At 50.6% G+C, this 26,836-nt stretch overlaps 1 protein-coding gene across 2 annotated transcripts in view; it reads left to right on the top strand.

The window, feature by feature from the left end:
- Positions 1-26,836, top strand: part of DSCAML1 (DS cell adhesion molecule like 1) — a 352,803-nt gene that overhangs the window by 238,352 nt on the left and 87,615 nt on the right. For both annotated transcript variants that reach the window (XM_033121166.1, XM_033121167.1), the window contains exons 4-6: positions 16,077-16,223; positions 22,401-22,679; positions 26,179-26,454. In XM_033121166.1, the coding sequence (XP_032977057.1) occupies positions 16,077-16,223; positions 22,401-22,679; positions 26,179-26,454 (702 nt within the window). The remainder of the gene's footprint in view (positions 1-16,076; positions 16,224-22,400; positions 22,680-26,178; positions 26,455-26,836) is intronic.

Here is a 26,836-nt window from a genome sequence, read left to right as displayed (position 1 = left end):
CTACCTTTCCTCATAAGCTTCCTGGCTGGCATTGCTGATGTGCCGTCCAGTCAAGTTGATTAGCCTGTAAATAAAATGGTAGGTGTTCAAAATAGCAGAATCCCCTCTGCTCTTTGAGCAGCATCAGAGGATTTTTAAGGGTTCTAAGAAGAAGGAAATGGGACTCTGAGCAATCTAGAACCACCAACATGAGTGGTCATGATGCAGGATCTGCCAGCAATTTCTGGGTGTGGGCCGGGATCGGGTCTCATGAGACCGAAGAATGGAAACACGGATCCAAGAGAGGCAAAGAGTTGTGAAGGAAGATAGATTATTAAAAGCAGGAGAAGAGGTTGCAGCTCCCGTGCTGGAAGGGGTCCCCAAAACTGGGAAGCCCAGTGACTGAGACAAAAGCGCTTACTTTTATACCTTCCCTTGCCTGTGTGGGGAAGGGGGCTGGAACCTTCTGATGGGATTCATTATCAGGTTTGTCCTGTTTGCCCGTCCTGAAGGGATCAACAAATAACCCATTCCTATGTGTCAGATCTGCTCCTTTGTCTGGTCAAAAGGGATTTGAGATAATTTATTAACCTTAAGGCTCGTTCTCATACCTTTGTCCTGGAGTGAAGGAGACATTCCAGGACCTGGAGTTTCAGGATCTGGCTGCTTTTTGTTTATTCCACCAGGGATCCCTACCCCGCCCCTACCTAGCAATATGCTAATTAACCTGTCTCAGTCACTCCAAGCTCCTGAGTGGGTTGAAGTAGACATTAGATGGGCTCACCCCTCCCTGGAAGCTCTGTAGTAGTAACAAGCACAGATATCATTTATTGAACAATGACTTCAGGCACCGGGCCTGGCGCTTTAATTCTTGTGACAACTCCAATTCTGTGTGATTGGTATATTATTAGCACAGTTTTATACATGAGGAAACCAAATCAGAGAGGTTAGATAACCTGTGCAACATCACATTGATGGAGCCAGACTCTGACTTCAGAGCCCAAGTACTCAGCCACAAGGTAACACAGCTGAGGTTCATGCACTCGTTCATTCATTCATTCATTCAACAAATACTTACTGAGCACCATCAGCCATTGTGCCCAAAACTGAGCCCAGTGCAATGGACAGGCAGGCAGCCCCTGCCCTCGTGGAGATCATGGTCTCATTCACCAACGTGGACTAAGCCTTCAGCAAGTGCCAGGCCTGGGCCATGCTGGAGACTGGGAGGCGGAGGTGGGCGGGCCTGCCAGCTGCTCTTGGCTTTAGGGGGCTGTGACTACTAATCCTGGGAGCAGCATGTGGACACTGGAGGCCTCTGAGTGGGAAGGTGACGAATCACCAGGCAAGCAGGGTGGACAGAGGGATGTTCTCCAGTGCCGTTGGAGCCACATCAGATGGTTTCAAGAGGTCACAGTGCCACCTCCCTTTTAGTCACACCCCTTTCTCGGACACTGTAAGATCAGCTTTGTCATTCCCTGTCTGTACCCACCCCAGTGCCACCAAACAGAGAGACCAAAGGAAGGAACAAGATGAGAGAAAGGAATGAGCATCTGTGAGGCACCACTTCTCAGCCGCTCATCGAGTCCTCACAGTAACCCTGTAAGGTGGGCGCCATTGGTGCCACTTTATAGATGAACAGGCTGAGGCTTAGGGGGTTTTCTCCCGGGACTTGCCTGCAGGTCACACCTGCTGCAGATCCAGAACTCTATTTGTTGTGTATTCCCAGCCCTTGCCCAGGGGTTATGGAGGTTCAGAAGAGTGACGTGGGGTGTCTTTAAGGAACTTGCATTCTGTTGGAACACAAGCGTGACTGACACATGAAATGAGTAGGAACAATCCAAAAGAGAAACTTGAGGCCCTTCCGGGTCCCAGGGTGTGGCCCCACAGTAGGAGCCATGAACAATCTGGAAACTGAGAGAGAGAGTCTGCATTAACTGGACTCTCAAAGAGACCTTCAAGAAGAAGTGGGGGTTCAGAAGGGCCTTGTTGGGGCTCAGGGGAGGTGGGTGGCACCCACTTCAGGAAGGAGCCTGTGGGAAAGCCTGTGGCAATGCAGTGTAGTGGAAAGTAGCATAGGAAAAGCATGACTTTGGATTCGGACAGTTCTGGCTTTGTGGTTTGGGGCAAATTGCTTTGAGCTCGCTGATTCTCAATTTCTCATCTGTTAGAGGGGAAGGAAGAACTCTCCACGCTGATAAGGCTGCAGCAAGGATTAAATGGGGAATCACATGGGAAAGAATCCCTTGTACTCAGGGCCTGGCGCCCTTTCCGCTGTAATGAGCCTGTAGCATGGAGTGGAAGCTAGGCCCATGGCAGTGCCAGGACCCACACGAGAGGCTAACAGTCTAGGGACAGTGACGGGTCTTGGGTGACTCAGTACACGCTTCATAGCTGTGACAAGTGTGCGGGGAAAGAGGACAAGAGACAGAAAAACTCGTGTTGTGTGAGTGCGGGCGGGGGGGGGTCTTCTTGGGGAAGGGGGTGTGAGCTGCGCTCGAGGGGTGGGTCAGAGTGAGTATTAGGAAGTAGGTGGGAGAAGTGTCCTGAGCAACAGCAGGTTTGTGTGAGGAGGAAGGCCAGTGCGGCTGGAGGTCACGCTGGGGCCAGAGAGGGGGCCAGGTGGGGCCGGATGAAGGATGGCAGGTTTTGACTGACCTGTTCAGGATTTTGGTCTTCATTCTAAGAAAAATAGGAAGCCATGGGATGGTTTTCAGTGTGATCTAATATCCATTTTAAGAAGATATGGCTAGAGTGAGCAGGATGAATTAAATGAGACCACAAGTAGGTATGAACATATAGTAGTTAGGCCCTTGATACATACATAGTAGGTCCTTTATGGTTCCCACTGGGTGCCATGGGGAGAGTCTGCTCATTGAGGAGGAAGGTGGGGCAGAGAGTGAAGCAGGGAGCAGGCCAGGCCCTGGGGTCTGAATGGATCTCCTACTGGGTGAGGTGGGAGTGCAAGGAGGTGGCCACTCAAGGCTAGAAGCAGAAGGTGGGTACCACACCTTGGGGATGAATGCTCAGCTGGCTGTCACCACTGGCTTCCCCCAGGCCCAAGGACTCAGGGTCTCGCCCCCTGCTGGTAACTAGGGTCTTGTCAAAGCAAGGCCACTTTCCCAAATTCTAATAACAGTTATTTCTATTACACTGTGAACATGTGACACATGAGGGAAGAGCTACGGAGCCCCACAGCAGGCAACATCAAGGGGGGGTGGGGGGTTTAGAGGAGGGTTGCCGGCTGCTGCTCCTGGCTGGGCGCTGCCATGTGCAGAAAAAGAGGCGTACTTCAGCACCCTGGTATTGTGGCATCTTGTCCTCATAGTTTGCTCAACAGACCGATCTCCCTCCCCCTCTCCCCCCACCTCCTTTTTTTCATCTTCCTCTCTCAGCAAATCCATTTAAATGCAATTCTATTCTTAAAGCGCCCCTCTCATGCATGTCTAATGAATGTCAGGAAAATGCTATTACAATGGGGCTGAGGAGGACCCAATCGGCAGTGTGTGTACGAGTCATTTGAAAGGAAGCCTGGGAGCGCTCCAGTTTTATTACAGCATAATTAGAAATAAAATCTTGTTGCAATAGGAGAATCAGAGATGTGTGCTAGTCCCATGATAGAGAAACATGGAGCTGTATTTAGAGAGAAGAACTCAGGGAGAAAGGGAATGCTAGCCACTGTTTCTCTGTCCTCTCCACCAAGACTCTCCTGCTGGCTCCCCTTCCTGAGACGCTCCGTCCTTCTACCCCCTGTGACCCCCAGCTCCCTGGGGACCACTCCAGAAACTGCTGATGCCCTTCTGGATCTCAGCTGCCCAAAGCGGTCAGTCTGCCAGGGCCCCAGGGCCGCTGAGCCTGGTCCCTCCTTGGAAATGCACATCCTCCCGCCTGTTTTAGAGGCCAGTCTGTGGGCAAGCGGGTGGGGGGGGGATGGGTCAACAGAGCCCTGCACTTGGAGGCTGAGGCCCAGGTCAAGTTCTGTGACCCACCCCCCCCCCGTTATACAGTTATTTATTGACTAATTTATTCAGCCATTTAACGACTACTTACTGGCCGCCTTACTGACTGCCAGGTACTATGTTGGGTACATTCATTAACTCATTTAATTCTCACAGGAACAGATTCAGAGAGGTTCCATGGCTTCCCCAGTATCATCTGTCTACAAAAGGAAACACAGTGTGAACCCCAGTGCGTCGGACTCCGGAGCCAGGCTCTTTCTGCTCCACCATGGGTCCTCCTGAGACCTCAGACCCCGCTCCCTCAGTAACTCCACCTCCTGCAAGTCCCAAATGCGGAGATAAACATGGCAGGGGGGACCTGGCTTCTCCCTTTTCCAGGGCAGAAATGGGTATTCTCCATAGTTCCATGTCTTCTTTGAGTTGCCCTCTCACCTACAGAGGTGGCAGTGGAGGAGGAAGGACATAGGGTGCTCCCCCAAGGCCTCCTGGGAACGTTTGTGGTACACTGTGCCATCAGGAGCCTGGCATGCCAAGCCCCAGCCCTGCCTGGCATCTTACTTTGAAGATGAACATGAGACCCTGGTGTCTTCCCAAGCGCCCAGGAGAACCCTGAACCACAAAGCAGGCAGGTTGACCTGTCACCTGCCACGTGGAAGTTATTACATTATGGAGGCATCCTCCAGCTCTGATCCCCACTCGAGCCCCAGCTTCAGGGACTGGGCAAAGTTTCTGGCTCTGCGTGCTGCCAACAAGCTTATGTGGCAAAGGCCCCACTCCTATCCATCCAGTCTCTTCTGAACCCAGATGTTTCTGCTCTGCCTGATTTCAATTCTGTGGGGAAAGATCAGTGGGCCCAGCGAGAGGAGGCCTGTGGTGACATCCACACCGTGACCCAGACTGGCTGTGTGACCCTCTGTGCTTCGGTGTCCTCGAGTGTCACATGCGGTGGCGGATCAGATTTGAGTGTTTGATAGTGAGTGCAGATGAGGCCCTACCTGGGATCAAGAGACCGTTCCCAGGGCTGGTTTCCTGCCCACCTCATCCCTGAGCAATGCCTTGCTATGCTCCTGGCACCTGATGCCCACTGAGGGGTCTCGGCTCAGTCTCTCCCAAGGTCTCATGCTCTCATATGTAAACGAAACCTGTGTGGTATACCTGGTGGCCTTCAGGACGAGCTCACTCTGTCCTTCTCATTTCTACCTTAAAGTCCTTACCTCGGCGTCTTCATAGAGCAGGGCCCAACTCCAGAATCTTAGCACTGGAAGGGTCCTCAGGAAATATCATGTTCAAGTAAGAAGTGTATACATTTTCTAGGGCTTCCATAACAAATACCAGACTGGGTGTCTTAAACAATAGGAATTTATTTCTCATAGTTCCGGAGGCTGGAAGTCCAAGATCAAGGTGTTGGTAGATAATGGTTCTTCCTGAGCCCTCTGCCCTTGCCTTGCAGACAGACACCCTCCCGCTGTGTCCTCACACGGCCTTTCCCCTCTGCCGCAAGTCCCTGGTGTGTCTTCCTGTTATGATAAGGACACCATTCCTATTGGATTAGGGCTCCACCCTTATAACCTTATTTAGCCTTAATTAGCTCTAAAGGCCCTATCTCCCAATATAGTCACATTGGGGGTTAAGACTTTAACATATGAATTTGGGGGAAACACAATTCAGTCCATAGCAAGGAGGATCTAGGACTTAGAGCCAGCCAGCACCAGAGCTGGGACTTAAATCCACGATCCCGGCCCACGTGCCATGTAGCTTCCACTACACTGCAAGTGTCTCCCCAGGGCCTTGGGTGAAGGGCTTACAATCCTGGGAGCCCAGAGTCCAGGAGGAGGAGAGGAGGCTTTGGATTCCTTGGGCTTTTCAAACCCAGGCTGGCAGGTTCCCCCCAGGGCCTTCACCATCAGCAGGAATACCAGGAAGGAATAAAAGAAAGGTGCTCTGCAGAGTTGGCCCTAAATCGCTCCCTGTCCGGTGCCCCAGACAGGGCTAATTCCGACCAGCCCAGGGTATGGATCACCCCACCCACCGTGCCCACAGGCACAAAGGGCCTGGGACAAGAGAGCAGCTTGCCCATGGAAGAAGTTCGCTCATTAATTACTCTTATCCAGAGGCTCCGAGCTGCAGGCTGACCACATTGTGTTTGTAAATCTAGATTGAATGGGGCAGTAACTGGTAACCGGTATTGATTGCAATTTCTCTTTTGGAATTGGGAGCTCCCTGGGGATCAGTAGAGGCACTTGGAGGCCTGGCATTCAGAGGCTCCCCCCAGAAGATAGACTTGGACTGTGACAGGCTACGTGTTTCTTCTCGTTCAAGAGAGACCGATTTTTCTGACCCTGGCCAAGGCCTGGTCTCAGAGCAAACCTCCATCCATCCATCCCCACCTCCCCCTTCACGCTCCATACCTCCTGCTGCCTACTGGGGCCTCTGTGCTAGGGGTGAGGAGGGTGGGCAGAGCAGGAAACCCTTCCCTCCGTTTTTGGTTTTCCTGCTTCTGGAAGGCATCTGACTCCAGGAGCCAAGAAGCATCTTCCAAAAAACATCTCTACTGCCAGGACTTGTTCATTCAACACATGCATTATGGACTCATATGCCCTGTGCTGTTACCCACTTCATATTATGGAAATAAGCCCTCCTTTCACCTGCACAGTACAGTGTATGTGCATTGTCATGTGGCCACTGCAAAAGAACCCCGTGCATTGAGCAACCCGGTAGTTAGTATCCCCAGTTTGGGGATGAGAGAACAGAAGTCCTGAAAGGTTAAGGGATTTTCCTGAAGCCACACAGTTGATAGGTGGCAGGTCTCAAATCTCCCATTTCTGACTCCAAATACAATGCTCCATACACCACCCAGACACCTTCCCAAGCTGCCAACCCCACTGTCCCCTGGGATGCCGCATAGGCCCATGCAAGTGTACCCAACAGTAGACATGGCAGCACAGGCCTTTGTTCCCTCGCAGACACATACAAGCACCTGCCCTGCTAACACACAGCACCTGCCTGGTCACAGCAGGGTTTCTTTGCTCCCTAAGTCTGAGTCCTCCAAAGACAGATGACTGCCTAGGACCCCCGACCTCTTACCTCAGTGCATACCAGCCTCCTAAAGAACGTCATCCATCCATTCTTTCAGCCAATAATTATAACGCCTTCTGAAGCAGGCTCAGTTCACCCCTCACACCTTTCTGCTTTTCAACTCTGGCCCTGGCGAGTGGGAGGCAAGCCTCCTCCAGAAGGGTGGAAAAGTCCACCTCACGGGAAGGGGTTAGCCAAAGCCCCCTCCAAAATGCAACCCACACTTTCGTGGCAGCTGGATTTTGGGAAAACAGCTCTAGATTTATAGTCAGGAGACCTGGGTGGGAATCCTGGCTCTTCCACTCACTAGTTGTATGACTTGGACAAGTCTCTGCCTGTGCCACAGTTTCCTCATCTGTAAAGCAAGAGGAGCAGCAGGTGCTTCCTGGGCTGCTGATGGCACGTCAGAGAGGAAACATGTGAAAGTTCTAGCACAGTACCTGGTTCACACGTTGCTCACTGATTTATTCACCTTGGGGTGTCTTTTTTGCTGAGTTTATAAAACGATTTAAGACACTTCACCATTTAAGCCTGGATCCCTCTCCCAACCCAAGGCAGACTCTACCCATGAGGGGTGCCCAAAAGGGCTGGAGCGGGGAAGTTTACAGCTGCAGGTCACTGGACACAGGTCTTCTTCCTTAAAGGCCCCAGCTATGGAAACCTCTAACACCTAAGGGATTGAGCTCACCTTAAGCAGGCAGAGATAGAACCACCCAAGGCAGCTTAATTTTAGGAATTGTCTGTCCACAATTCTCTTCCACTGTACTGCACACCTCTGGTCTGAACGTTGGCCCCTGGGATTCTTACGTGATTCCATCCTGGAACTAGCAACCTCGGTTGTTAGTGGTCTCTCCCGCCGGCAAGAACAGATTCTGCTCCAGTCACCTGAGGAAGAGGCAGGTCCTTGGTCAGGGAAAGAACGCGGAAGGCCAGCTTCCGGCTAACTAAAGAGGGCGTGTCTGTGTCCCTCCTTCTCCTTAGGCCTGGCTGCTCTGGGTGTTTGAGGAGCTCCTGGGAAGCATGAGGTCACTCCTTGTGCGTGACCTCCCTCTGAAGATGAGTTAGCCGTAGTTTATACCTCAGACTTCCCCACTCATGCCATCATCTGTGTTTCCTTCCCATTTGTTAGCTCTTATCCATGAGTCTTGCTTTAATGTCCCAGCCTGGACTCAGCTGAGCTGCGCAACCAAGACAAGGATCAAAGTGGGAGCAATGGCCCAAACCATTGTGACAGTGGGGGTTAGAGAAGGGATCCCAACCCCACTCCCCCACCCCATAAGGATAAGGACCATGGGACAGGACTCCAGGCCAGAGGTCCAGCTGCTTCGCCCCATTGGAGGTGCCTCCTCTAGAGCCAGGATTCATTCATTCATTCCATGTTCACCGAGCACCTACTATGTGCCAGCTTGTTCTGGAGCTGGCATATCTCCTTGCTTTCAGTGAGAAACGCCACATGCTCTGAAAACAAAACGACGGCAAGGAATTGGGCAGGGACCTGGGATACAGTCTAATTTTGACAGAGGGAATCAGGCAAGACCTCTGCAAGGAGCTGACACTTGAACAGAGACCTGAAATGAAGCCAGGAGTGAGTCAAAGAAAGAGCATGTCAGGCACAGAAGGAATAGTCACAAGCAGCAGCCCTGGGGTGAACACGAGCACATGCACAGCGATCTGAAAACCTCTGTCATAGACGGTCTCCAAGAAGTCTTGCAACTCTGCCGTTCTTCACGCTAGGAGTTTACACACTGCTGGGAGGGAAGAGACCTTCTAGACGATCCAACTTATTTCTCTCACTCAATATTAAATCCTCTATGCCATGTGTTTCTTCAGGCTCTACTTAAATACCCTGGATGACAGGAAACTCACTACCTCATAAAGACACTCATTCCAATTCTTTATAATCTTGACTTTTTAAATGTTTTCCTTTTAATGGTGGTAAAATACGCATAACATAAAATTCACCATCTTAAGCATTTTTAAGTGTTAAGTTTTAAGATTAGTAGTGTTTCAGCTCAGTTTTCAGTTCAGTAATGTTTAAGTTCATTTTCGTCTTGCAGATATGAAACCCTGTGCCCATTACACAACGCCCCCGGCCCCCCTACCCCCCATCCTGGCAGCCACCATTCTACTTTCTGTCGGTATGAATTTGACTGCTCTCGGTATCTCATAAAAGTGGACTCACACAGTATTTCTCTTTTTGTGACTGACTTATTTCACTTAGCATAATGTCCCTAAGGTTTATCCATGTTGTAGCATGTGTCAGAATTTCCTTCCTTTTTAAGGCTGAATAACATTTCGTTGTATGCGTAGAACACATTTTCCTTACCCATCCATTAATAGACACTTGAGTTGCTTCCATCTCTTGGTTATTGTGAATAATGCTGCTATGAACATGGGTAAGCAAATATCTATTTCAAGACCCTGCTTTTAATTCTTTTGTGTATATACCCAGAAGTGGGATTGCTGGATCATATGGTAATTCTATTTTTAATTTTTCAAGGAACTGCCGTATTGTTTAATCTTGTACTTTTGAATGCTCAAAAAATAATTATTTTTTAAAATAAAAATAATAATTATTATTATTTTTAAAGATCTAACTGGATATAGCAGAAACACTGATTAACAGTGGCAAGGGGTTTGCCAGATGTAGAAACACTCAGAAATGAAAGTGAGTTAATCCAGAAAGGCTTCCTGAAGGAGGTAAATTTAGAGCTGGGATCTGACTTTTCTGAGTTTTCTATTTCCTCATGGAAACGGGGATAAAACTACTTTAGAGTTTTGGGGGAAATTTCATTCATTCATCCATTCTAGAAATATTTATCAAGTGCCTATTTTGTGACCACGACTGCATTCATGCTGAATAAAGTAAGAAACTATTGGAGGGTTTTGAGCAAAAAGAGCCTCATGATCTGACTTAGCTTTTAAAGCATCACTCTGGCTGCCTGTTTGGGAACAGACGGAGGAGAGCCAGGTGCCAAGCAGGTCCTGTTTCAATTCAGTAACTTTCCTTCCCTCACTCTAGAGGCTTCAGGGGATCTGTCCAGTCCACACCTTCCCACAAACCCTCAGGTCCTCCTCCTCTGCCAGGCACATCTTTCCCCACCAAACTGACCTTTAACACTACGCCCTCCTGAGATCAGAGAAGGGGCTCCATTCTTACAGAGGGCAGCTTTTCTCCTCCTTCCAGTCCTCTGGAGTCACCAGAAGCCCCAAGCTTTCTGTCAGTATCTCTCCATGGCTCCTGCAACTCTGGGGGTGGGGGAGTCTCCAAGACCCAAGCTGTCTGACCTTTTAGAAAAAGACAGAAAAGGTACTGTAAGGCTTCACTGGGCACCTGTGTGCAGGGTCTCAGAATTGACAAGGAAGGTCCTTTTATTTCCAAGCTCTTGAGGAGGAAGGGGGAGAATTGGCAGGAAGTCTGACCAACAGGGGGGCACTGAGAGCCCTAGTGGCCCCCAGCCCGTCATCTCCCTGAGGTGGGACAACTTGTGCTGACACGTAATGCGCAGCACCACCTATGTCTGGCAACTTCTACGTGCAGTACTTCATCGAATGCTCCTAACAACTCTGTGATGCAAGTCCTACTTATTATCTCCTGAAGGAGAAATGGAACTCAGAAAACTCCGGTGCCATCAGAGACAGCAATTGTCCGAGTGACGGAGTGGTACAAGTTCATCCAACCCAGTGTTCTCTGCCCTGACTGCCCCTTGCATCACCCAGAAAGCTTTTTAAAAAAACACTACTTTCCAGACCACAACCCCCCAGAGATTCTGAGTTTAGTTTTAAAAAGCTCCTTAATTATTCTAATAGTACAAACACAGGTAAAAACACATGCCTAATCCAACTCCTCCCCCTTTTTATGAATGGAGAAGCTGAGGACCTGAGAGAAGACTGGACTTCCCTAAGGTCACCATCGTATTAGTTTCTCGGGGATGCCATAACAAACTGCCATAAACTGGGTAGCTGAAAGCAACAGAGGTGTATTGTGTCACAGTTCTGGAGGACAGAAATCAAAATTAAGGTGTGGGCAGGGCATGTTCCCTCTGTGGGCTCCAGGGGAAGAGCCTTCCTTACTCACCTCGTCTAGCTTTTGGGGTTACAGCAATCCTTGACATTTCTTCGCTTGTAGATACATCACTGCCATCTCTGCTTCTTGTCTCTCTCTGGGTGCCTGTCCAAGTTTCCCTCTTTATAAGGACCCCCATTTAAGGCACACCCTAATCCAGTATGAACTCATCTTAACTTAATTACATTTGCAAAGATCTTATTTCCAAGAAGGTCACATTCACAAGCTCTGGGTAGACATTAATTTGGGGGGGACCAGTATTCAAGCTGGTAACGTATCCCATCATTAGTGGCAGCGCCAGGACTCCAACCCAGTCTCCTAAGTCCCATCCTATGCTTGCCCCACCACACCGGTTGCTTGTCCCCTCTTTATTCTCCTCCTCTTAACTAATGGCTTCTTCGAGCCCCTCGCCACCCTTCACCCAGCCCCCAGCTCTGATGACGACACCTTTCCTGGTGGAAGGGCATTGTCTTCTAAATATGGAAATCCCAGAGGACAGAGACCGAGTTCAAGACTTGTCCATGGAGCCCTAGCCCAGGACCAAGGTGCTCCGTAAAGACTTGATGAATAGAGGCAAACTGAATTAAATGAATGAGTGCTCCTTCAATGAGGCAGGGAGGACCCCACTGACAGAAGCAACAAAGCAGTGGCTGGCTGACAACAAGTCCATACAAGAGGCACTGTCATTCTAGGAGAGTTGGGCTAGTGCAGAGCTTTGGAAAGAATATAGACGTGAGCTAATGGTCTAATTAGGTGAACTAGTGGGCTCTCTACCACTTACTAGCGGTGTGACCATGGGAGGCTACCTAACCTGTCTGTGCTGCGATTAGTATTATATAGTGTCTATTTCAAAGGGTTGTGGGGGCTAAAGGAGATAACGTTTTATAAATCCTTCGGCCAGCATGTAATAGGAGCTCAACAAATGTTCAGCTCCTATCGAAGGACAGGCTCTCGATCACCAGGAAAATGGACGATGAAGCAGGATGGAGGATTCGTAGTAACAATGACAAGAAGAAAAGGATTCATTAACTACTCACAGTAGCTCCCTGGTCATAGGTGTGTTCACAGATGAAACCACAGCCTTTGAGATGTGACAGTCAAGCAGTACTAATGGCAGTGTCCACATTTAAACATAGTTTCTATGTCCTAGTCTTAGAACCTAAAGGAAAGGGACCCTCCAGTGTATACCACGGGGACACTCGGCATCCAGCACCCTAGCCCCTGACCACTCAATGCCATTAGTACCTCCCAGTTATGTTGTCCCACCAAAAATTATCCCAGACACACATTTCCAGACGGCCTCAGGATGGGGGCTGGATGCAGAGATCCTCGCTGCCACTCTTTCCTTCCTCCAGCAGGATGCAGCCTGCTCCAAGGAGGAGCCAAGATGGGAACAGCAGCTCCTTTACCCGTGGCAGGGACGGCTGGTCCTATGTGGGGTATGGAGTACGGGCTGCCAGACTACCAGGGCACCAGGCTGGAGCCAGCCTTGGCGGCCAGCCACATTGTGGAGACCCTGGCCCCTCTGAACCCCCCCCGCCAACTGGGCCTGTGCTTCCTCCCCTCTCCACAAAGGACAACCGTATGCCGCTCACTTCCACAAAAACCGCTTGCTGCCCTCATTCCCCAGCAGGGCCCATCATCTGATTCTCATCAAACATGCAGAACTGATGTTGCACAAGGCTCCCCCAGAGGGATTAACATAATACCCCTGATTTCTTCTTCCCCTCATTCTCTCTCTGCATCCCCCTGGCTGCAGCCTGCCTTTGTTTCAGGAGCATACACTGTGTCTGGAAACGTTACTGCAATTAAATATGCACGAGGAGGGGGGGACGAGAGGGGGGAAATGAGGACAATGAAGGATGTGAAACATCAGATGCAGCAGCTGCTTGTTGCTATGGAAACCCCAGCTCCCCACCACCATCACCACAGCACCCCTTCTTCCCAGCTTAAAATTCCAGTGGGGCAAACGCTGCCTGGTCCTGGGGTGCTGGGAGCTGCGGGATCACAGGGTCTTAGCCGTCCAGGCTGGAGCACCTATGGGCTGCTGGAGTTGGTTTGGAGTCTATCCTGTTTTCCTCCCCCTGCCGCCAGCACCTCTGACCGTGGCCCTTCCGATTGGCAGCAACACCCTCCAGTAGGTCTATATTCCAGTCCCACTTACATAATAAATGACAGGAGAGTGTCTGCATTTGACTTAGGCATGTCACAACACGGAGACATCATGGCACACTCGGAGTCTCGTGAGGGAGCCAGGCTTTCTCTGCGCTTCCTGCAGGTCCTCTCTGACTGCCAGCAGCAGGGCTTGGCTCCTTCAAGCTCCCTTTTCGTCTTTTACGCACAGCACTGAGTGGGGTCTGCATGGTGTAGTCTGTGTGTTGGAGGGAGTGGGGCGGGGTCCATCCGCTCCAGGTTCCAGAGGACTGGGCAGGCTGCCAGGCAGCTGAGCGTTCACCGAGGGGGAGCCCAACAAGACGGTGCTCAGCAGGATCCATGTGAAGTCCCAGACCTGGGCCACAGAACCAGGTGTCCAAGAGCGGAGAGAGAAAAAGGGGCCTAGCACAGTGTGTGGACATAAGGAGAGCCTTTGGTTTGACTGCAAAGAGAATGTGACGCAGTAGTACAATGGGGCTGCCTCCCATGCCCACCCCGTCCCCCTAACAAGGGGATTCAGTCTTAAGCTGGAGGTTGGTAGTCCTGCTCTATCCTGCCCTGGTCACAGTACGGCTGATTTGTTTAGCTCCCCACCCACTTGGCGAAGTGCCTGGCACATAGGGTAGTCCTATACGAAGATAGTGGGAGAGAGGAAGACAGGAAGAATGGATGGGAAGTGGGAGGCAGGGAGAATTGGATTTGTTGCTACACCAAAGTTTATCAAGAAGCAAGAGACCAACCAGAGTGATGAAGTTATTTGAAACCATATTAAATGACTAACTATTCAAAAATAAAATCCTAAGACTGCTTAGCCTAAAGAAAAGTCAAAGGGTATGATAGCTGCCTTCTAATATGTGAGGCAGTGTGTCAGTGACACAGGTTTAGGCTGGCTCTGTAGAGCTCCAGTTAGTAGAAGCAGGTCCCATGGAGGGAGTTACAATGAGACCGATTGTGACCAAGGAAGACCTTTCTAAAAGTCAGAGCTGTCTACTTTTAAATGGGCTACCGAGTGAGGTAATGAGCTCCCCAGCCTGGGAGATATTCAAATAAAAGTTGGAAAACCTTTGTCAAAGATGTAGTCAAAAACAGTCAGCTTTCCAACCTTGCAATTCGACAGCATCCCTTGTCGGAAAGTGTCCTTTGGTGAGGTCCCCATCTCCAGATGCTGAGATCTTGAACTTGTGCCTAGAGGGATGGGATACAGCTGAGTATTCCTAATAGAAGGGTGAACCCGTATCCAAGCTCTTGGCATTGGTTTAGGAGATCACTCAGCCCCCCAGGTAGAAAGAAGCCAACTTCTGATGTCTAAATAATAGGATTGGAAAGTCACGGAGCCACCCAACGTGTTTCCCTATGGGAGCCTGACATTCTGATGTCAGCAGGTCCTTCCTGGGGAGTCAACATTACCCTCCCCACATCATTCTTTTGAGTCAATTACTGTCCTGATTCCAATGCCTCCTCCCAAAGGACATGGCAGCCTGGGATCTTTGATGCCTTCCTAGGAAAGAAGCTAAGCCCCCAGAGAATAGGCAGAGGGATCCAAAGCTATGTTCTCAATCTCAGTCTGTCTGGGTCTTAGGTGGGAGGACACTGCCAGAAGCTTAAGGAGTCCAGAGTTGAATACAAGCCCCTCCCCAACTCTCATGTTCTGACTAGCTCCAGTTCATGCTTTGTCTTAGAACCTTGGACAAGAAAAGCCAATCTATTTCTGAATGGAGTCTTATGTCAATATCAGCAAAATGGGTATACTGTTGCCTGTCCTTCTGACTTCCCTGCCAAGTCCTGACCGTAAAAGGCTGTGGAGGAGGCAGGAAAGGTCACGTATTGTGCCTGCACCTTTACCTTACACAGAATGGGCATTCAAGGACAGTTTGTTTAATGATTATCGTGTATCTGCATGTCCACATCCCCATTCCTAGTGCAGCTTAGCCTCAATAACTGTTTGTTGAATGAATAAATGATTAAAATTGAGAGAAAAGGATTGAGGTTTGTGTTTGGTTCAATGCAGAGAGAGAGCTAGGCGCTGGAAGGCCTGAGTTCCGGTCCATTTACTCACTGTGTGACTTGAAAATGGAGATGACACAGTTGTAAGAACAAATAACAGTAGTTCTGGGCAAGATGGCAGAGTAGATAAATGCTGTGCTTGCCCCTCCTATGCCCACATTAAAATTACAACTAAATTATGGAATAATCAGCCTCGAGAACCATCTGAAGACTAGCTGAACAGAACTCCTATAACTAGGACATAAGAAAGAGGCCATGTCAAAATTGTTGACTAATAATAATAATAGGAAATGTCTCAGCATTTAATATGTACCAAGCACCATAGAAAAGAAGAACAAATGAACAATGAATATGAAAGAACTTAGCAAACTCTTGCAAAGAGGTAAGGCAGATGAGGAGTACTATTCTGAGTCCTGTGTGCCAGACAGTTATTTTTTTAATCCTTATATCCATTCTATGAAGTATTATTTACACCTCATTATAGATAAGGCTCAGAGAGGTTAAATAACTTTCCCAAGGTCACACAGCTAATAAGAGGAAGAGTCAGATTGGAACCCAGATTTAGGTCTGACTCTAAAGCCCAATGCCGTTCTGTAAAACACTAAAGCATTTACACTGAAAGAAATAATTACTGTAATTTCTATTTGTTTTTATATAGAAAATCCTCATCCACTGGAGATGCTACTCTGCCTTCGAGGCTGCACCAACGTCACTCCCTTGTTTTCCCTGTCACCTCCTCTCCCTGGGCCTAGCTTGGGAGTAGGCCAGCTGCCGGCCCAAGCTGTTTCTGGTCGTATGCCCAGCCAGGGGAGTAATGGACTATGTCCTGATTGTGTCTCCAGAAAACAGGTTTTTTATTACTTACCACGGCGGGCTGTACATCTCTGACGTGCAGAAGGAGGACGCCCTCTCCACCTACCGCTGCATCACCAAGCACAAGTATAGCGGGGAGACCCGGCAAAGCAATGGGGCCCGCCTTTCTGTGACAGGTAGGCAAGGGGTTGCGGAGGGAGGGTACCAGCCCGCCCTGGGTTTGGGCACGTCCACGCCATGGATTGGGCGTCCGCTAGGTACTCGGGGCACCCAGAGAAGGAGATTCAAGGACATAGCTATAGGAACTGCTGGGGCAAACCTTGTCCAATTTGGTTTGGGGGCACACTCATATAAGGATTCCAGAGATAAATTATTTTTAGGAATCTGTACCTGAGGAAGCTTAAAAATCTCCTGAAGAACTGATTGCTCTCCTGATAAATATGTTGCCATTTATCAAATATTGAGAGTCATGGAGCCCATCCTTCTTTCCTTTTTTTCCTTCGCTGCCAGGAAGTTGATAGATAGAATATGATGCTCAAACATAATAATGATTAGATTATACCGGATTGGATTGGATTGGCTTAGGAAGGGTTGTTTTTGTTTCGTGTTTTTTTTTTAAAGATTTTGTTGGGGAAGGGGAACAGGACTTTATTGGGGAACAGTGTGTATCTCCAGGACTTTTTTCCAAGTCAAGTTGTTGTCCTTTCGATCTTAGTTGTGGAGGGCGCAGCTCAGCTCCAGGTCCAGTTGCCATTGTTAGTTGCAGGGGGCACAGCCCACCATCCCTTGCAGGAATCGAACTGGCAACCTTGTGGTTGAGAGGACATGCTCCAACCAACTGAGCCATCCGGGAAGCAGCTCAGCTCAATGTGCCGTGTTCAGTCTTAGTTGCAGGGGGCAGAGCCCACTGTCCCATGTGGGTATCGAACTGGCAGCCTTCGGAGTTAGGAGCACAGAGCTCCAACTGCCTGAGCCACCGGGCTGGCCCCAGGAAGGTTTTTTAATTTCCTTATATCTGTAAGTATTTTTTAAGATTCTATTTTATCTATTTATGGGTACATTTAAATCTTTTGTTGTAGCCCCCTCACAACATTTGAAAGTAGGCAGAATATAATTTGTAAACAAAAAATATTTATAAATTAAATAAAAGGTTCTTATTCTGAGTGATTGATTATAACTTCTTAAGGAAGGCTGGAAGCTAATATTTACTGAATCTTCCTATGTACCAGAAATTTCACTCAATGCATTTTCTGTTAGGCACCGTAATAGCCTTGTGAGGTGTCCACTGCTCTTCTTATTTCTACAGGTGAGAAAACCAGATCTTGGGGAAGCCAGGCAACTTGCCCCAGCAGTGAGAGGCACAGCCAGAATTCACACTCTGATCCCAGCTTACTCCAGCTCCCAACCACAGATGGAAGGGGCCAGTTGAACACCACGCACATGCCCCAGTCACAGAGTGAAAAAGGACACATGGTGCTCCTCAAGGAAGGATTTCTGGGCAGTGCTTTTCAAACTCTTTCAACAGCAATCCCCAGACAGACGTTTTTATCAAAATCTCTGTAATGCACGCTGTTATTTCTTACCAGCATGCATTGCAATGCACTCTGATATTTTCTATTCTATTTTATCCCATTTTGATTTACCTAAATGCTGGTCACACCTTTACCAAATGGATTTAACAACTTTCTAACAGTTTGTGACTTGCAATTTGAAAATCTCTGCCCTTGAATGGGGGGATTAGAGTGGCTTTTGCAAGGAGGATAAACTGATAGTTAGGACTCTGGGGTTTGGACACTAGACTCACCAGGTCAGGCAACTTTTCTGGGCCGCTGGAAAAGGAGCTCAGCTAGGTAACCGCTCTGACATTGTGTGATTTGGCAAGGACTACCCTGACCAACAGAAGACTTTTCCAGTATCCCTTCTCATTTACCTCATTCACTCATAGGTAAGACCAGGAAAGCAGGAGTTATGAGGCAAGGATCAGGCTCTCTGATTCCTCCTTGTGTCTCCAGCAGCTGGCCCTATACCTGGCACATAGTAGGTGCTAAGCAAACATTTATGAAATTAACCAATGCCGAGAGAAACTGGGTTGTCGTAGGGGGAGGATATGGGGCCGCACTGTGCAGCCCCATGTTTGTGGCTAGATTTGGGAATCTACCACCCAATTCCCAAATGTGTCAGAGTTGTTCCATTCCAAATTGTAGGGACTTATTTATATGGTGCTTTGCATCTCATTTGCATGCTGCTCATACAATGTGGGAAAGGCACAGAAAGCCCCACTCCTGCAGACCTGTTCCTTTCTCCTGCCCAAATATTTAGCCCTTCATCCTACTAAGCTCACCTCCACTTTTGGGGGGAATGGGGAAGAGTTCCTTCAAAAAAGACACTCTTTAAACTGGAGGATATGCCAACCCTTCTCCTTCTGCTCTTTCTTGCCCGCCAGCTCATAAGAGAAGGGAAAATGGGCAGAGAATGAGAGGTGGCAGCTAGAGACTCAGATATAGAGCCCAAATAGAGAAACAAAGAAATAAGGATAGGAAGATTCCCAGACAGACAAAAGCGGAGAGGCACAAGCATGGAGAAAGACAGAGGAGACCGCAGAGTAAAGGGGATCTAAAGGGAGGACAGAACTGAAGGAAGGGAACAGAGGGGGAGCCAAGAGGAAGGGCCTCTCCCTGACTGACAGGGGCCCTGATGTGATGTGAAGTGACAAGGCGATCTGCAAGCTGCTTGTTTTGGCAAAAATGCAACTGGTACGAGAGTGAGGCAATGCAGAGGGGAATTGGGTGAGGGTCGAGTGCGTGACAGGGGAGCTCAGGCCTCAGCTTTGAGCCCCACGGGTCCCTCCACTCCCAGAGGGGAGAATGGGGGTCCATCCCAGGGAGCATTGGGTTTCTGCTGCGATGTTTCACTCTTTAGGGACCAGAGCCCGCTGAGCTCCTGGGGCTGATGGCAGCAAAGGGTGTGGTCCCTCCCTGGCCAAAAGCTCTAGGCCAGCAGCTGGAATCCAGGCATGGGGACATGCAGCCGGGATGTCTTGGCAGAGGCACCTGGTGGCTGAGGGGGGTCTGAGCTGGGCACACTCCCAAGGGATGGCGGCCCCTCCCTCTCCCCAGGCTCCAAGGCAAGAGGAGCAGGTGAGAACGACACACGTGGCAGTGTGCTGTAGGTGGTCATTTGATGAGGCCCACAGCTGTAGCTGACGTCGCTTGGGTCCTCAGGAAGCGTTTGATAAAGTAAGAGGGAGGGAAAAGGAGGGACATAGTGACATGAATCAGGCCACACTTGCAGTGTTAGCCTCACCACTCATGGAGCAGCGCAACCTGGCAGAAAATCATGTCTCCAAACCTCAGCTTCTTCCTCTGTAAAATGGGAGCAACAAAACGTACCCCACTGGGTTGTTATGAAAATTAAGTAGGGTACAGGATGCAAAAAGCTTGGGGGTGTGCCTGACACAGGAAGCACTCAATAGAGAATAGCTGCTGCTTTTGCTGTGATAGCTGTGATAGTTCTGTTGTTGCTGCATTATTATTCCTACATTGCCAAACCTTTGGGGGGTGCCCCCCAACTTTCATTTTTCTGTATTTTCCAAGGGAGAGGAGCCAGTTGCAAGAATAGTCTAAAATACAACCTAATAATAACCATTCCGCGCACCGAGGTGCTGTTTTGAGTTTACCCAGTGCTTTCAAGTGCATTAACCCTGTGGCATAGGCGTTACCATCCACATTTATAAAGTGGCCGGAGAGGCAGGGACTAGAACAGGGCTCCCCAGCTCACGGAGTCCAGAGTCTGGTGCAGAAGCGACGTTTGGGGGGTGCCCTTTTCAGGCAGCACTGTTTAACCGACTGGGGCAGGTCCCAGCAGACTCCCGGGGTGCACCATCCCCCAGCCCAGGCGCAGTGCCGCCCCTGGAGATTGCTCAGGGCTGGCCATCTGTCTCCCCAGCCTTGCACCGGCCCGGCAGCGCCGGGTCCCCCCGGGCTGTCGCAGTACACGCCACAGCATTTCGCTTCTGCTCCAGAGTAATGAAAGAGGTTTCTTTCCCTCAGAATTTAATTTCACGCCTGAGACTCGGTGATTAATTCCCTCCCCCCCACCTCGCCCCTTCCTGCACCGCCCTGTCAGCCCCTCTGCTTGTAAATTCCGCGGTGTGCCACGAAATTTCTGTGTTTTGCATCAATTAAGTGTCACATTGAGTAATTCTTCCCTGGCACCAGGTTTGTTTATCCCAACCATTCCCACAGGGTTGTGGGGGGAAGAGGCCACAGAAGCTAGCAGGGAGGGAGGGCGGGCCCCAAACACTAACCGCCCAGCACATCTGTGCTGTGATTTAGTGTCCGTCGAGCTCTTGGGACATACATTTTGCCATTGTTACCTACCACAACCTTATGGGATCTGGAGTCAGCCTTATCACCTCTACCTCGTGTGCAGATGAGGAAACTCAGGCTCTAAGAAATCCTAAGACTCTCCAAGGTCACACAATGATCTGTGACCCAGGCAGGCTTGTACCTGGGTCTCCTGAGTCCCAGCTGAGCATTGGAGCATGGAAAGGGAGCAGAGTCTTCCAGAAAGTCATTCTCCTAGGGAGGAGAATTTGTAGCCCAAATCCTCTCCAAGAAAGGTGAGCTGAGGACAGACAGAATTTCCCATCAGACGAGAAGGATCCCCAGGCTCCGCTGATCTTGAGTAAAACTCAGATTAGATGGCTCCATCTCGCATCCCATTTACTGAACAAGAGTGAGGGGAGACCCGGTTTCCGATCTTGGCTTTGCAGTATGATCCTGGGCAGGTCACCACACTTCTCTAGTCTCAGGATTCTCATCTGTGTGTTCCCTCCAAGGTCCCTACGCCAGCTCTTCTATTCCAAGCCTACAACATTCTACAGTGTGGGAAAAGCAGATCATTGGCCCACCCCACGCCTGCCTGAGTGTCCCGTTCATCCTCCCTCAAATATTAATGGTTCCTCGGCCGAGGGCCCTGCTCTGTGCCAGGCACAGGAGACACAGCAATGGATTAATGCTGAGCCAAGATGCTCACAGTCTTCCAGAGAGGCAAACACGGGCCTGGTGCTAACTGCTGCTGGCAAGGGCCATGGGGGCGGTAGCGACAGTGGTGCTTCTGGGGAGGGAAATGGGGTGGCTGGAGGCAGGGCTGAGGGAGCCTCTCTTTTCACTGTGTACTCGTCTATGCGTTTGAAAATTTTGTCATGTGTATATATTGCACTTTTGAATTTTTTATTTAGAAAGAAAAGGTTGTTTGAAAATAAAATTTTATAAAAAGGAAACTATGGGAGTCCAGTGAAAGTGGCCTGGGGGAGACGTCCAGAGGGGTGACGTGTAAGCTGGTTTGTGAAAGATGAATAGGGGTTGGCCAAGCTGAGTGGGCTGGCGGGGCATCCAGGAGGAGGACAGTGCGATGACATGCGTGCCACACGTGGGACACAGCTGAGTTGAGAGGTGCAGGGAGGTAGGGTAAACAGATCAGGCCAGGGGCCTGTTTGGGGCCAATCATAGAAGGCCTTGGAATTCAAAATAAGGGTGGATAGTGTCGTGTAAGCAGAGGGGTACTATGGAGGTTTTAATCACCAAGGGGCAGGAAGCCCAATGCGGGCTTTTAGGCTGAGAACCAGACTGAGGCAGCAGCCAGAGTACCACTCAGAAGTGGCACGAATCCTCCTACACAGGGCCTGGGTCCCCTGCAGTTTAGGGCCACAGATCTTGAAGTCACAGGTTTCTTTTGGTTTGGGAATTGCTGGGGGCCGGGGTGGGGTGGTTTCAGTAGGCTTAACTTCCAAATCCTTCTGGGCTCTGATGGAAACGCACTGGCCTTTTTTGATTCTGCCCAGATTGCCGGTGGGAGGAGACAGGACAACAAGGCAGGCAGATCGTTCCCCCATTCTGGAGGGTCGCCCACAGGCCAAGCTAAAGCCCAGACCAAGGCTTATCAAGAATCACAAAACTAAGATGTCATGATTCTCATGTCACAGGGACTCACTGCTCCTGAGGCTTGGCCAGACTACAGGGACTGTTTGTATAAAGGAGCTCTCACACACACTCTCCTTCTGTGCCTGATGCTCGCTTTCCCGTTCCCATCTGTCTGTCTGTCATTCTAGCCTCTCTGGCATGCCCTCTCCTCCTCCAGCCCTGCTCCCCATCATAGTTCTCAGAGCCTCTGACTGGCCCACGTGGGAGACTTTGGGCCAGGGTCTGGGCTCAGGGAGACACCATGGGCCCTCCCACGCTGGGTATTGCTCACTCTGGACACCAGTGGTCAGCAGGTTGCCTCTCCCTTCCTCGTGCCCACTTCACCCCACCCAAGACTAATCAGGGCTGCTGACACTTTCTGCCTTCCAGACCCTGCTGAATCGATCCCCACCATCCTGGATGGCTTCCACTCCCAGGAAGTATGGGCCGGCCACACCATGGAGCTGCCCTGCACTGCTTCCGGCTACCCCATCCCTGCCATCCGCTGGCTCAAGGATGGCCGGCCCCTCCCAGCCGACAGCCGCTGGACCAAGCGTATTACAGGGCTGACCATCAGTGACCTACGAACCGAGGACAGTGGCACCTATATTTGTGAGGTCACCAACACCTTCGGCTCAGCAGAGGCCACAGGCACCCTCACGGTCATTGGTGAGTGGGGAAAGGCCCTCTGTCTGCCCCATCCCTGAAAGTAACCTTTGAGAGCACCGTAGTGTGATGGAGTGGGACATGGGGACAGCTGCACTGCCTCTGGCCAGCCCCAGAGGATCGTTCCCTGGTTGGGGAAGGCACTTGGTGTCCTGGGAAAAGCCCTGGGTTTGAAATCAGAAGACCTGCCTTTGGTTCTGGCATTATCAGATAGTAGCTGACTTTGGGCAAACCACATAACCGTGATCATCACCTCTGCGTCCTTTTGTGTAAAATGGGATAATGATTCCGGCCTTCTTACCTCACAGAGATCACAGGATCAGATGGGACCATGAAGGTGATGGTGACAAGCTCACAGGGTTTCTTGGCATGTCGGGAGGAGGTAGTGTCTGTACTGAAGGAAACAATGCTGATGTTAATCCATTAGAGAGGACATATGTGTCCCATCAGAGGTGACATTCAGAATATTTCTCATGATCAATCAGGTCAGACACTGGGTATAAACAACCAAGTCAGCCTTTCCAGGTTGTGCCAGCAAGTATTAATGCTGGGCCTTCCTGTTCCTCCCCGTCTCAGAGCCCCAGCAGTCCGGGGAGGCCATGTGGAGTGCAGGAGGCCTTAGTAGCAAGACCCTGCTGCCGCTGAGCCCCTGGGTGGGAGGGAAGAAGAGGCCGGGGGCTGATACCAGGGGAAGAACCCTGGAGGAGGACTAGTGAAACCCTGGGGCATCCTTTATCCCCACCCTATCTCTGCCCCTCTGTCGGGTGACCCAGCCTCAGCTTCCCCATCTATTAAATGAAGAGACCCTTCTAACTCTGGCATCCAGAGTCTGCCTCTGAGTTTCCTGAATTCTGGGCTGCAGGGAAGGTGTTGGGAGTAGTGGGGCTGGGATTCGGAGACCCTTGGGGATCTCACTCCCGTGTGGCAGCAATAGCCTGAGTCCCTGAACGTTGTACCTGATGGCATCATGAGGGTCATTCAACCTGGACAGTGGAAGGAAGCCATCCAGAGGTAATCCCACCCCATCCTGCAGAAAGGTTCCCTCTGCCACCACACCACCCATCTCATGAGTACAGAGCTAGAGGTCTGTAGACCTTCAGGTGGACCAGAGAAGCACAGCACAGCCCATTCCTTCCTGGGCTGGCCTCCTGGGCCTAGTGCCCTGTCGCCTCTGCCCAAATGTGGGCCCAGTCTCCTCTCCACAGTTGAGGGGTCCTGACAGTTGGAGTGTATTTGCAGTACTGGGGAGAGGCCCTCCCCATGTGAATTCACTATGAAGCTGGAAGAGCAGAAAGAGCCCCAAGAAATGCTCTCTCTGGGAGTGACAGTGTATGACACAGATGCTTAGGTTAAAATGCTGAAAGCCTGGCTTCATGGGGTTGGGGGCCTCCTCGTACAAACAAGCCCTAGATAGCAGAGCAGGCAGATAAAAGGACCAGGGTTCGTACCCCACTTCTTGCACTAAGCACTATCCAAAACTGTTTGGTCTAATATTGCCTTCACTCCCTTCTCCACCCTCCTGCTACACACACACCCACACACGCACACACACACACACAGTTGCACTCACATTCACATACACACACATAGACTGTCTCAGGGAATAGGTCAGAAATATACTCCCAAATCATTGGAAAATTAGCAAACCTGACTCTGCATAATTTGGTGTTCACAGTACATACAAGCAAGCAAGTACTTACACACACACACACACACACACACACACACAGAGGCAGATGTGTTGAAAGCCCCACTTCCCTGTACACATGTGCTCATGTCAATATGGTGCCCATACACAGATACGCATATTCTTCCACCGTAACATGCTCATACCCTAGCGTATGCACACAGACACACAATGAGTAACTGCCTACAGCATTGTACACACCCCACGGGCCCTGGGTACACCTAGGTACACCTGATCCTGCTCTGATCCTCAGCTCCCACCCTCCCCAGTGAGGATGGCTGTACAACTGAGCTCAGAAGGAAGTGACACGGTTTTCTCTGTCTTCCATCCTCTCTGATAGCCCCTCTCTGCCAGGTTTGTGGAAAGGAAAGCAATGCTTTTCATAACCGACCCCCCAATTCTGCAACCAGGCCTCCCACCCATCATGCTGCCAAGCCTGAGCAGGAGCAGTGAGGATAGGGCAGTGGAGTGGCCGAACCCTGGGAGCCCTGGCTAGTGACTGCCACAAGCAGGACACTGCCTGCCTCATTGTGCACTGACATTTCCTGGGCAGCAGACAGAGACTCTGGGAACAAGTAGCAGACTCATGCACCCACCCAGACAGGCCTGAAGTCCCCCATCTCTGACAGGTTGCTTCATTGGGGGTCTCAGGCTCCTGCAGGCCTCAGCCTCCTTTCTAGAACCCCACATCCATGGAGAACAGGAGAGAGAGGCCAACTTGGGGTTGGTAACCAGGCAGCCAGTGAGAAAAACCAATAAGTATGATTCAGGCAGGGTAGGGGTATAAAGATTAGAGACACCACCCTGTTCTAAAGTGGCTCACAGTTCAGAGGGAGAGACAGACACAAAGAAGTGATTAAAGATTGTGTACTCAGCCTGGTGTTAGTTACATACAGGGAGGTCCAGAAGAGGGATCCTTAACCCAGCCTGGGAGGGGAGTGGTGTCCAGGAAGGCTTCCAGGAAGAGATGACACCTGAGCTCAGTGTGGAGGATGAGTAGGAATTAGATAAAGAGGGCAAAGAGCACTCTAGGCAGAGGCCTTGGGGCAAAAAGTAGCCCAGGGTATGCAGGAAACATGGTCAGGCTGCTGCTCTAGAAACTGTGTACCTGAGCAGAGAAGGCAGGCCCCCCGGACCTTGATGCCCTCGAATGCCACACCAAGTTGTTGGATGTCATGGAAGTTCTGAACAGGGCAATCATCAGCTACAGCATGGAGGACAGGTGGAAGGATGCAGGGAAAAGGGTGGCAGGGAGGAGGGTGCTGCCTCGGTCCAGGCCGGAGCTGTGGGCCTGGAGCAGAGCAGTAGGCGTGGGGGTGAAGAGCGGAGATCATAGATCTAGTGATGCATATAAGGGAAGTCAGACCAGCAGCAGGAGGCAGCAGTTGGTTATCTGTACGGGTAGGGAAGATGAGTGGCTGGGCCAAGGGTGCCTCCCTGGTGTCTGGGGTGGGTGACAGGAAGGGTGATGAGCCAGTCAAGCTCCCATCCAACTTAGGAGCTGAACAGCCCCACTTGAGCAAAGGGACACGCATCAAGAATGCTCAGACCATCAGAACAAGAGGTGCAGAGAGATCTCCTGGCTCGACCTGCCGTTTAACAGATGAGTACATAAACTGAGACCTAGAGAGGGGAATTCACCGGTCCCAGTCCCCTCCCCGACCTCCTCAAGGAGTCTGGAGACTGAACTAGGGCCTCTTGACTCCCAGGGCCCTTTATGCCCACAGCCTACCTCCGACCATGCTCCACCCACACTAGGACCTTTTCCTTTTCTTTTTCCCCGATTTACCCTTATGTGTCGCCGGCCCGGCCCAGACCCCCTTCATGTGACCCTGACACCAAAGAAGCTGAAGACCGGCATCGGCAGCACGGTCATCCTCTCCTGTGCCCTGATGGGCTCCCCTGAGTTTACCATCCGCTGGTACCGCAACACCGAGCTGGTGCTGCCCGACGAGGCCATCTCCATCCGTGGGCTCAGCAACGAGACCCTGCTCATCACCTCAGCCCAGAAGAGCCACTCGGGGGCTTACCAGTGCTTCGCCACCCGCAAGGCCCAGACCGCCCAGGACTTCGCCATCATTGTGCTTGAGGGTGAGCTGGGGCAGCCAGGACAGAGGGGTGGGGCAGGACTCCCAAAGCCCGGCCAGGAAGAGTGCGACCCCAGGCCCCCTCCATCCCCTCCTGATAGGAGGCATTTATCCAGTACTTCCTACACACTAGGCAGATGCCTGTTTTATTTAATCCTCCAAGGGCCCTGTGTAAAAATACTTTTTTTTTTTAATGTTACCTGTTTTGCAGTTGAGGAAATTGAGGCTTTGGTCACTTGCCCAAGGTCAAGTGACTGGCAGTTCAGAGCAGGGATGTGGAAAATGAGGCTGGTGGGAGGAGCAGAGAGTGGTGTGGGAGGGGCAGCCAGAAATGGAGGGCACAGGGGAAGAGGCAGAGGAGGGGCCAAGGCAGTGACCTGGTGGGC

The sequence above is a fragment of the Rhinolophus ferrumequinum genome, chromosome 11 (genome assembly GCF_004115265.2).
Source record: "Rhinolophus ferrumequinum isolate MPI-CBG mRhiFer1 chromosome 11, mRhiFer1_v1.p, whole genome shotgun sequence".
Lineage (NCBI taxonomy): Eukaryota > Metazoa > Chordata > Mammalia > Chiroptera > Rhinolophidae > Rhinolophus > Rhinolophus ferrumequinum.
This window is presented reverse-complemented; position numbering and strand designations above follow the sequence as displayed.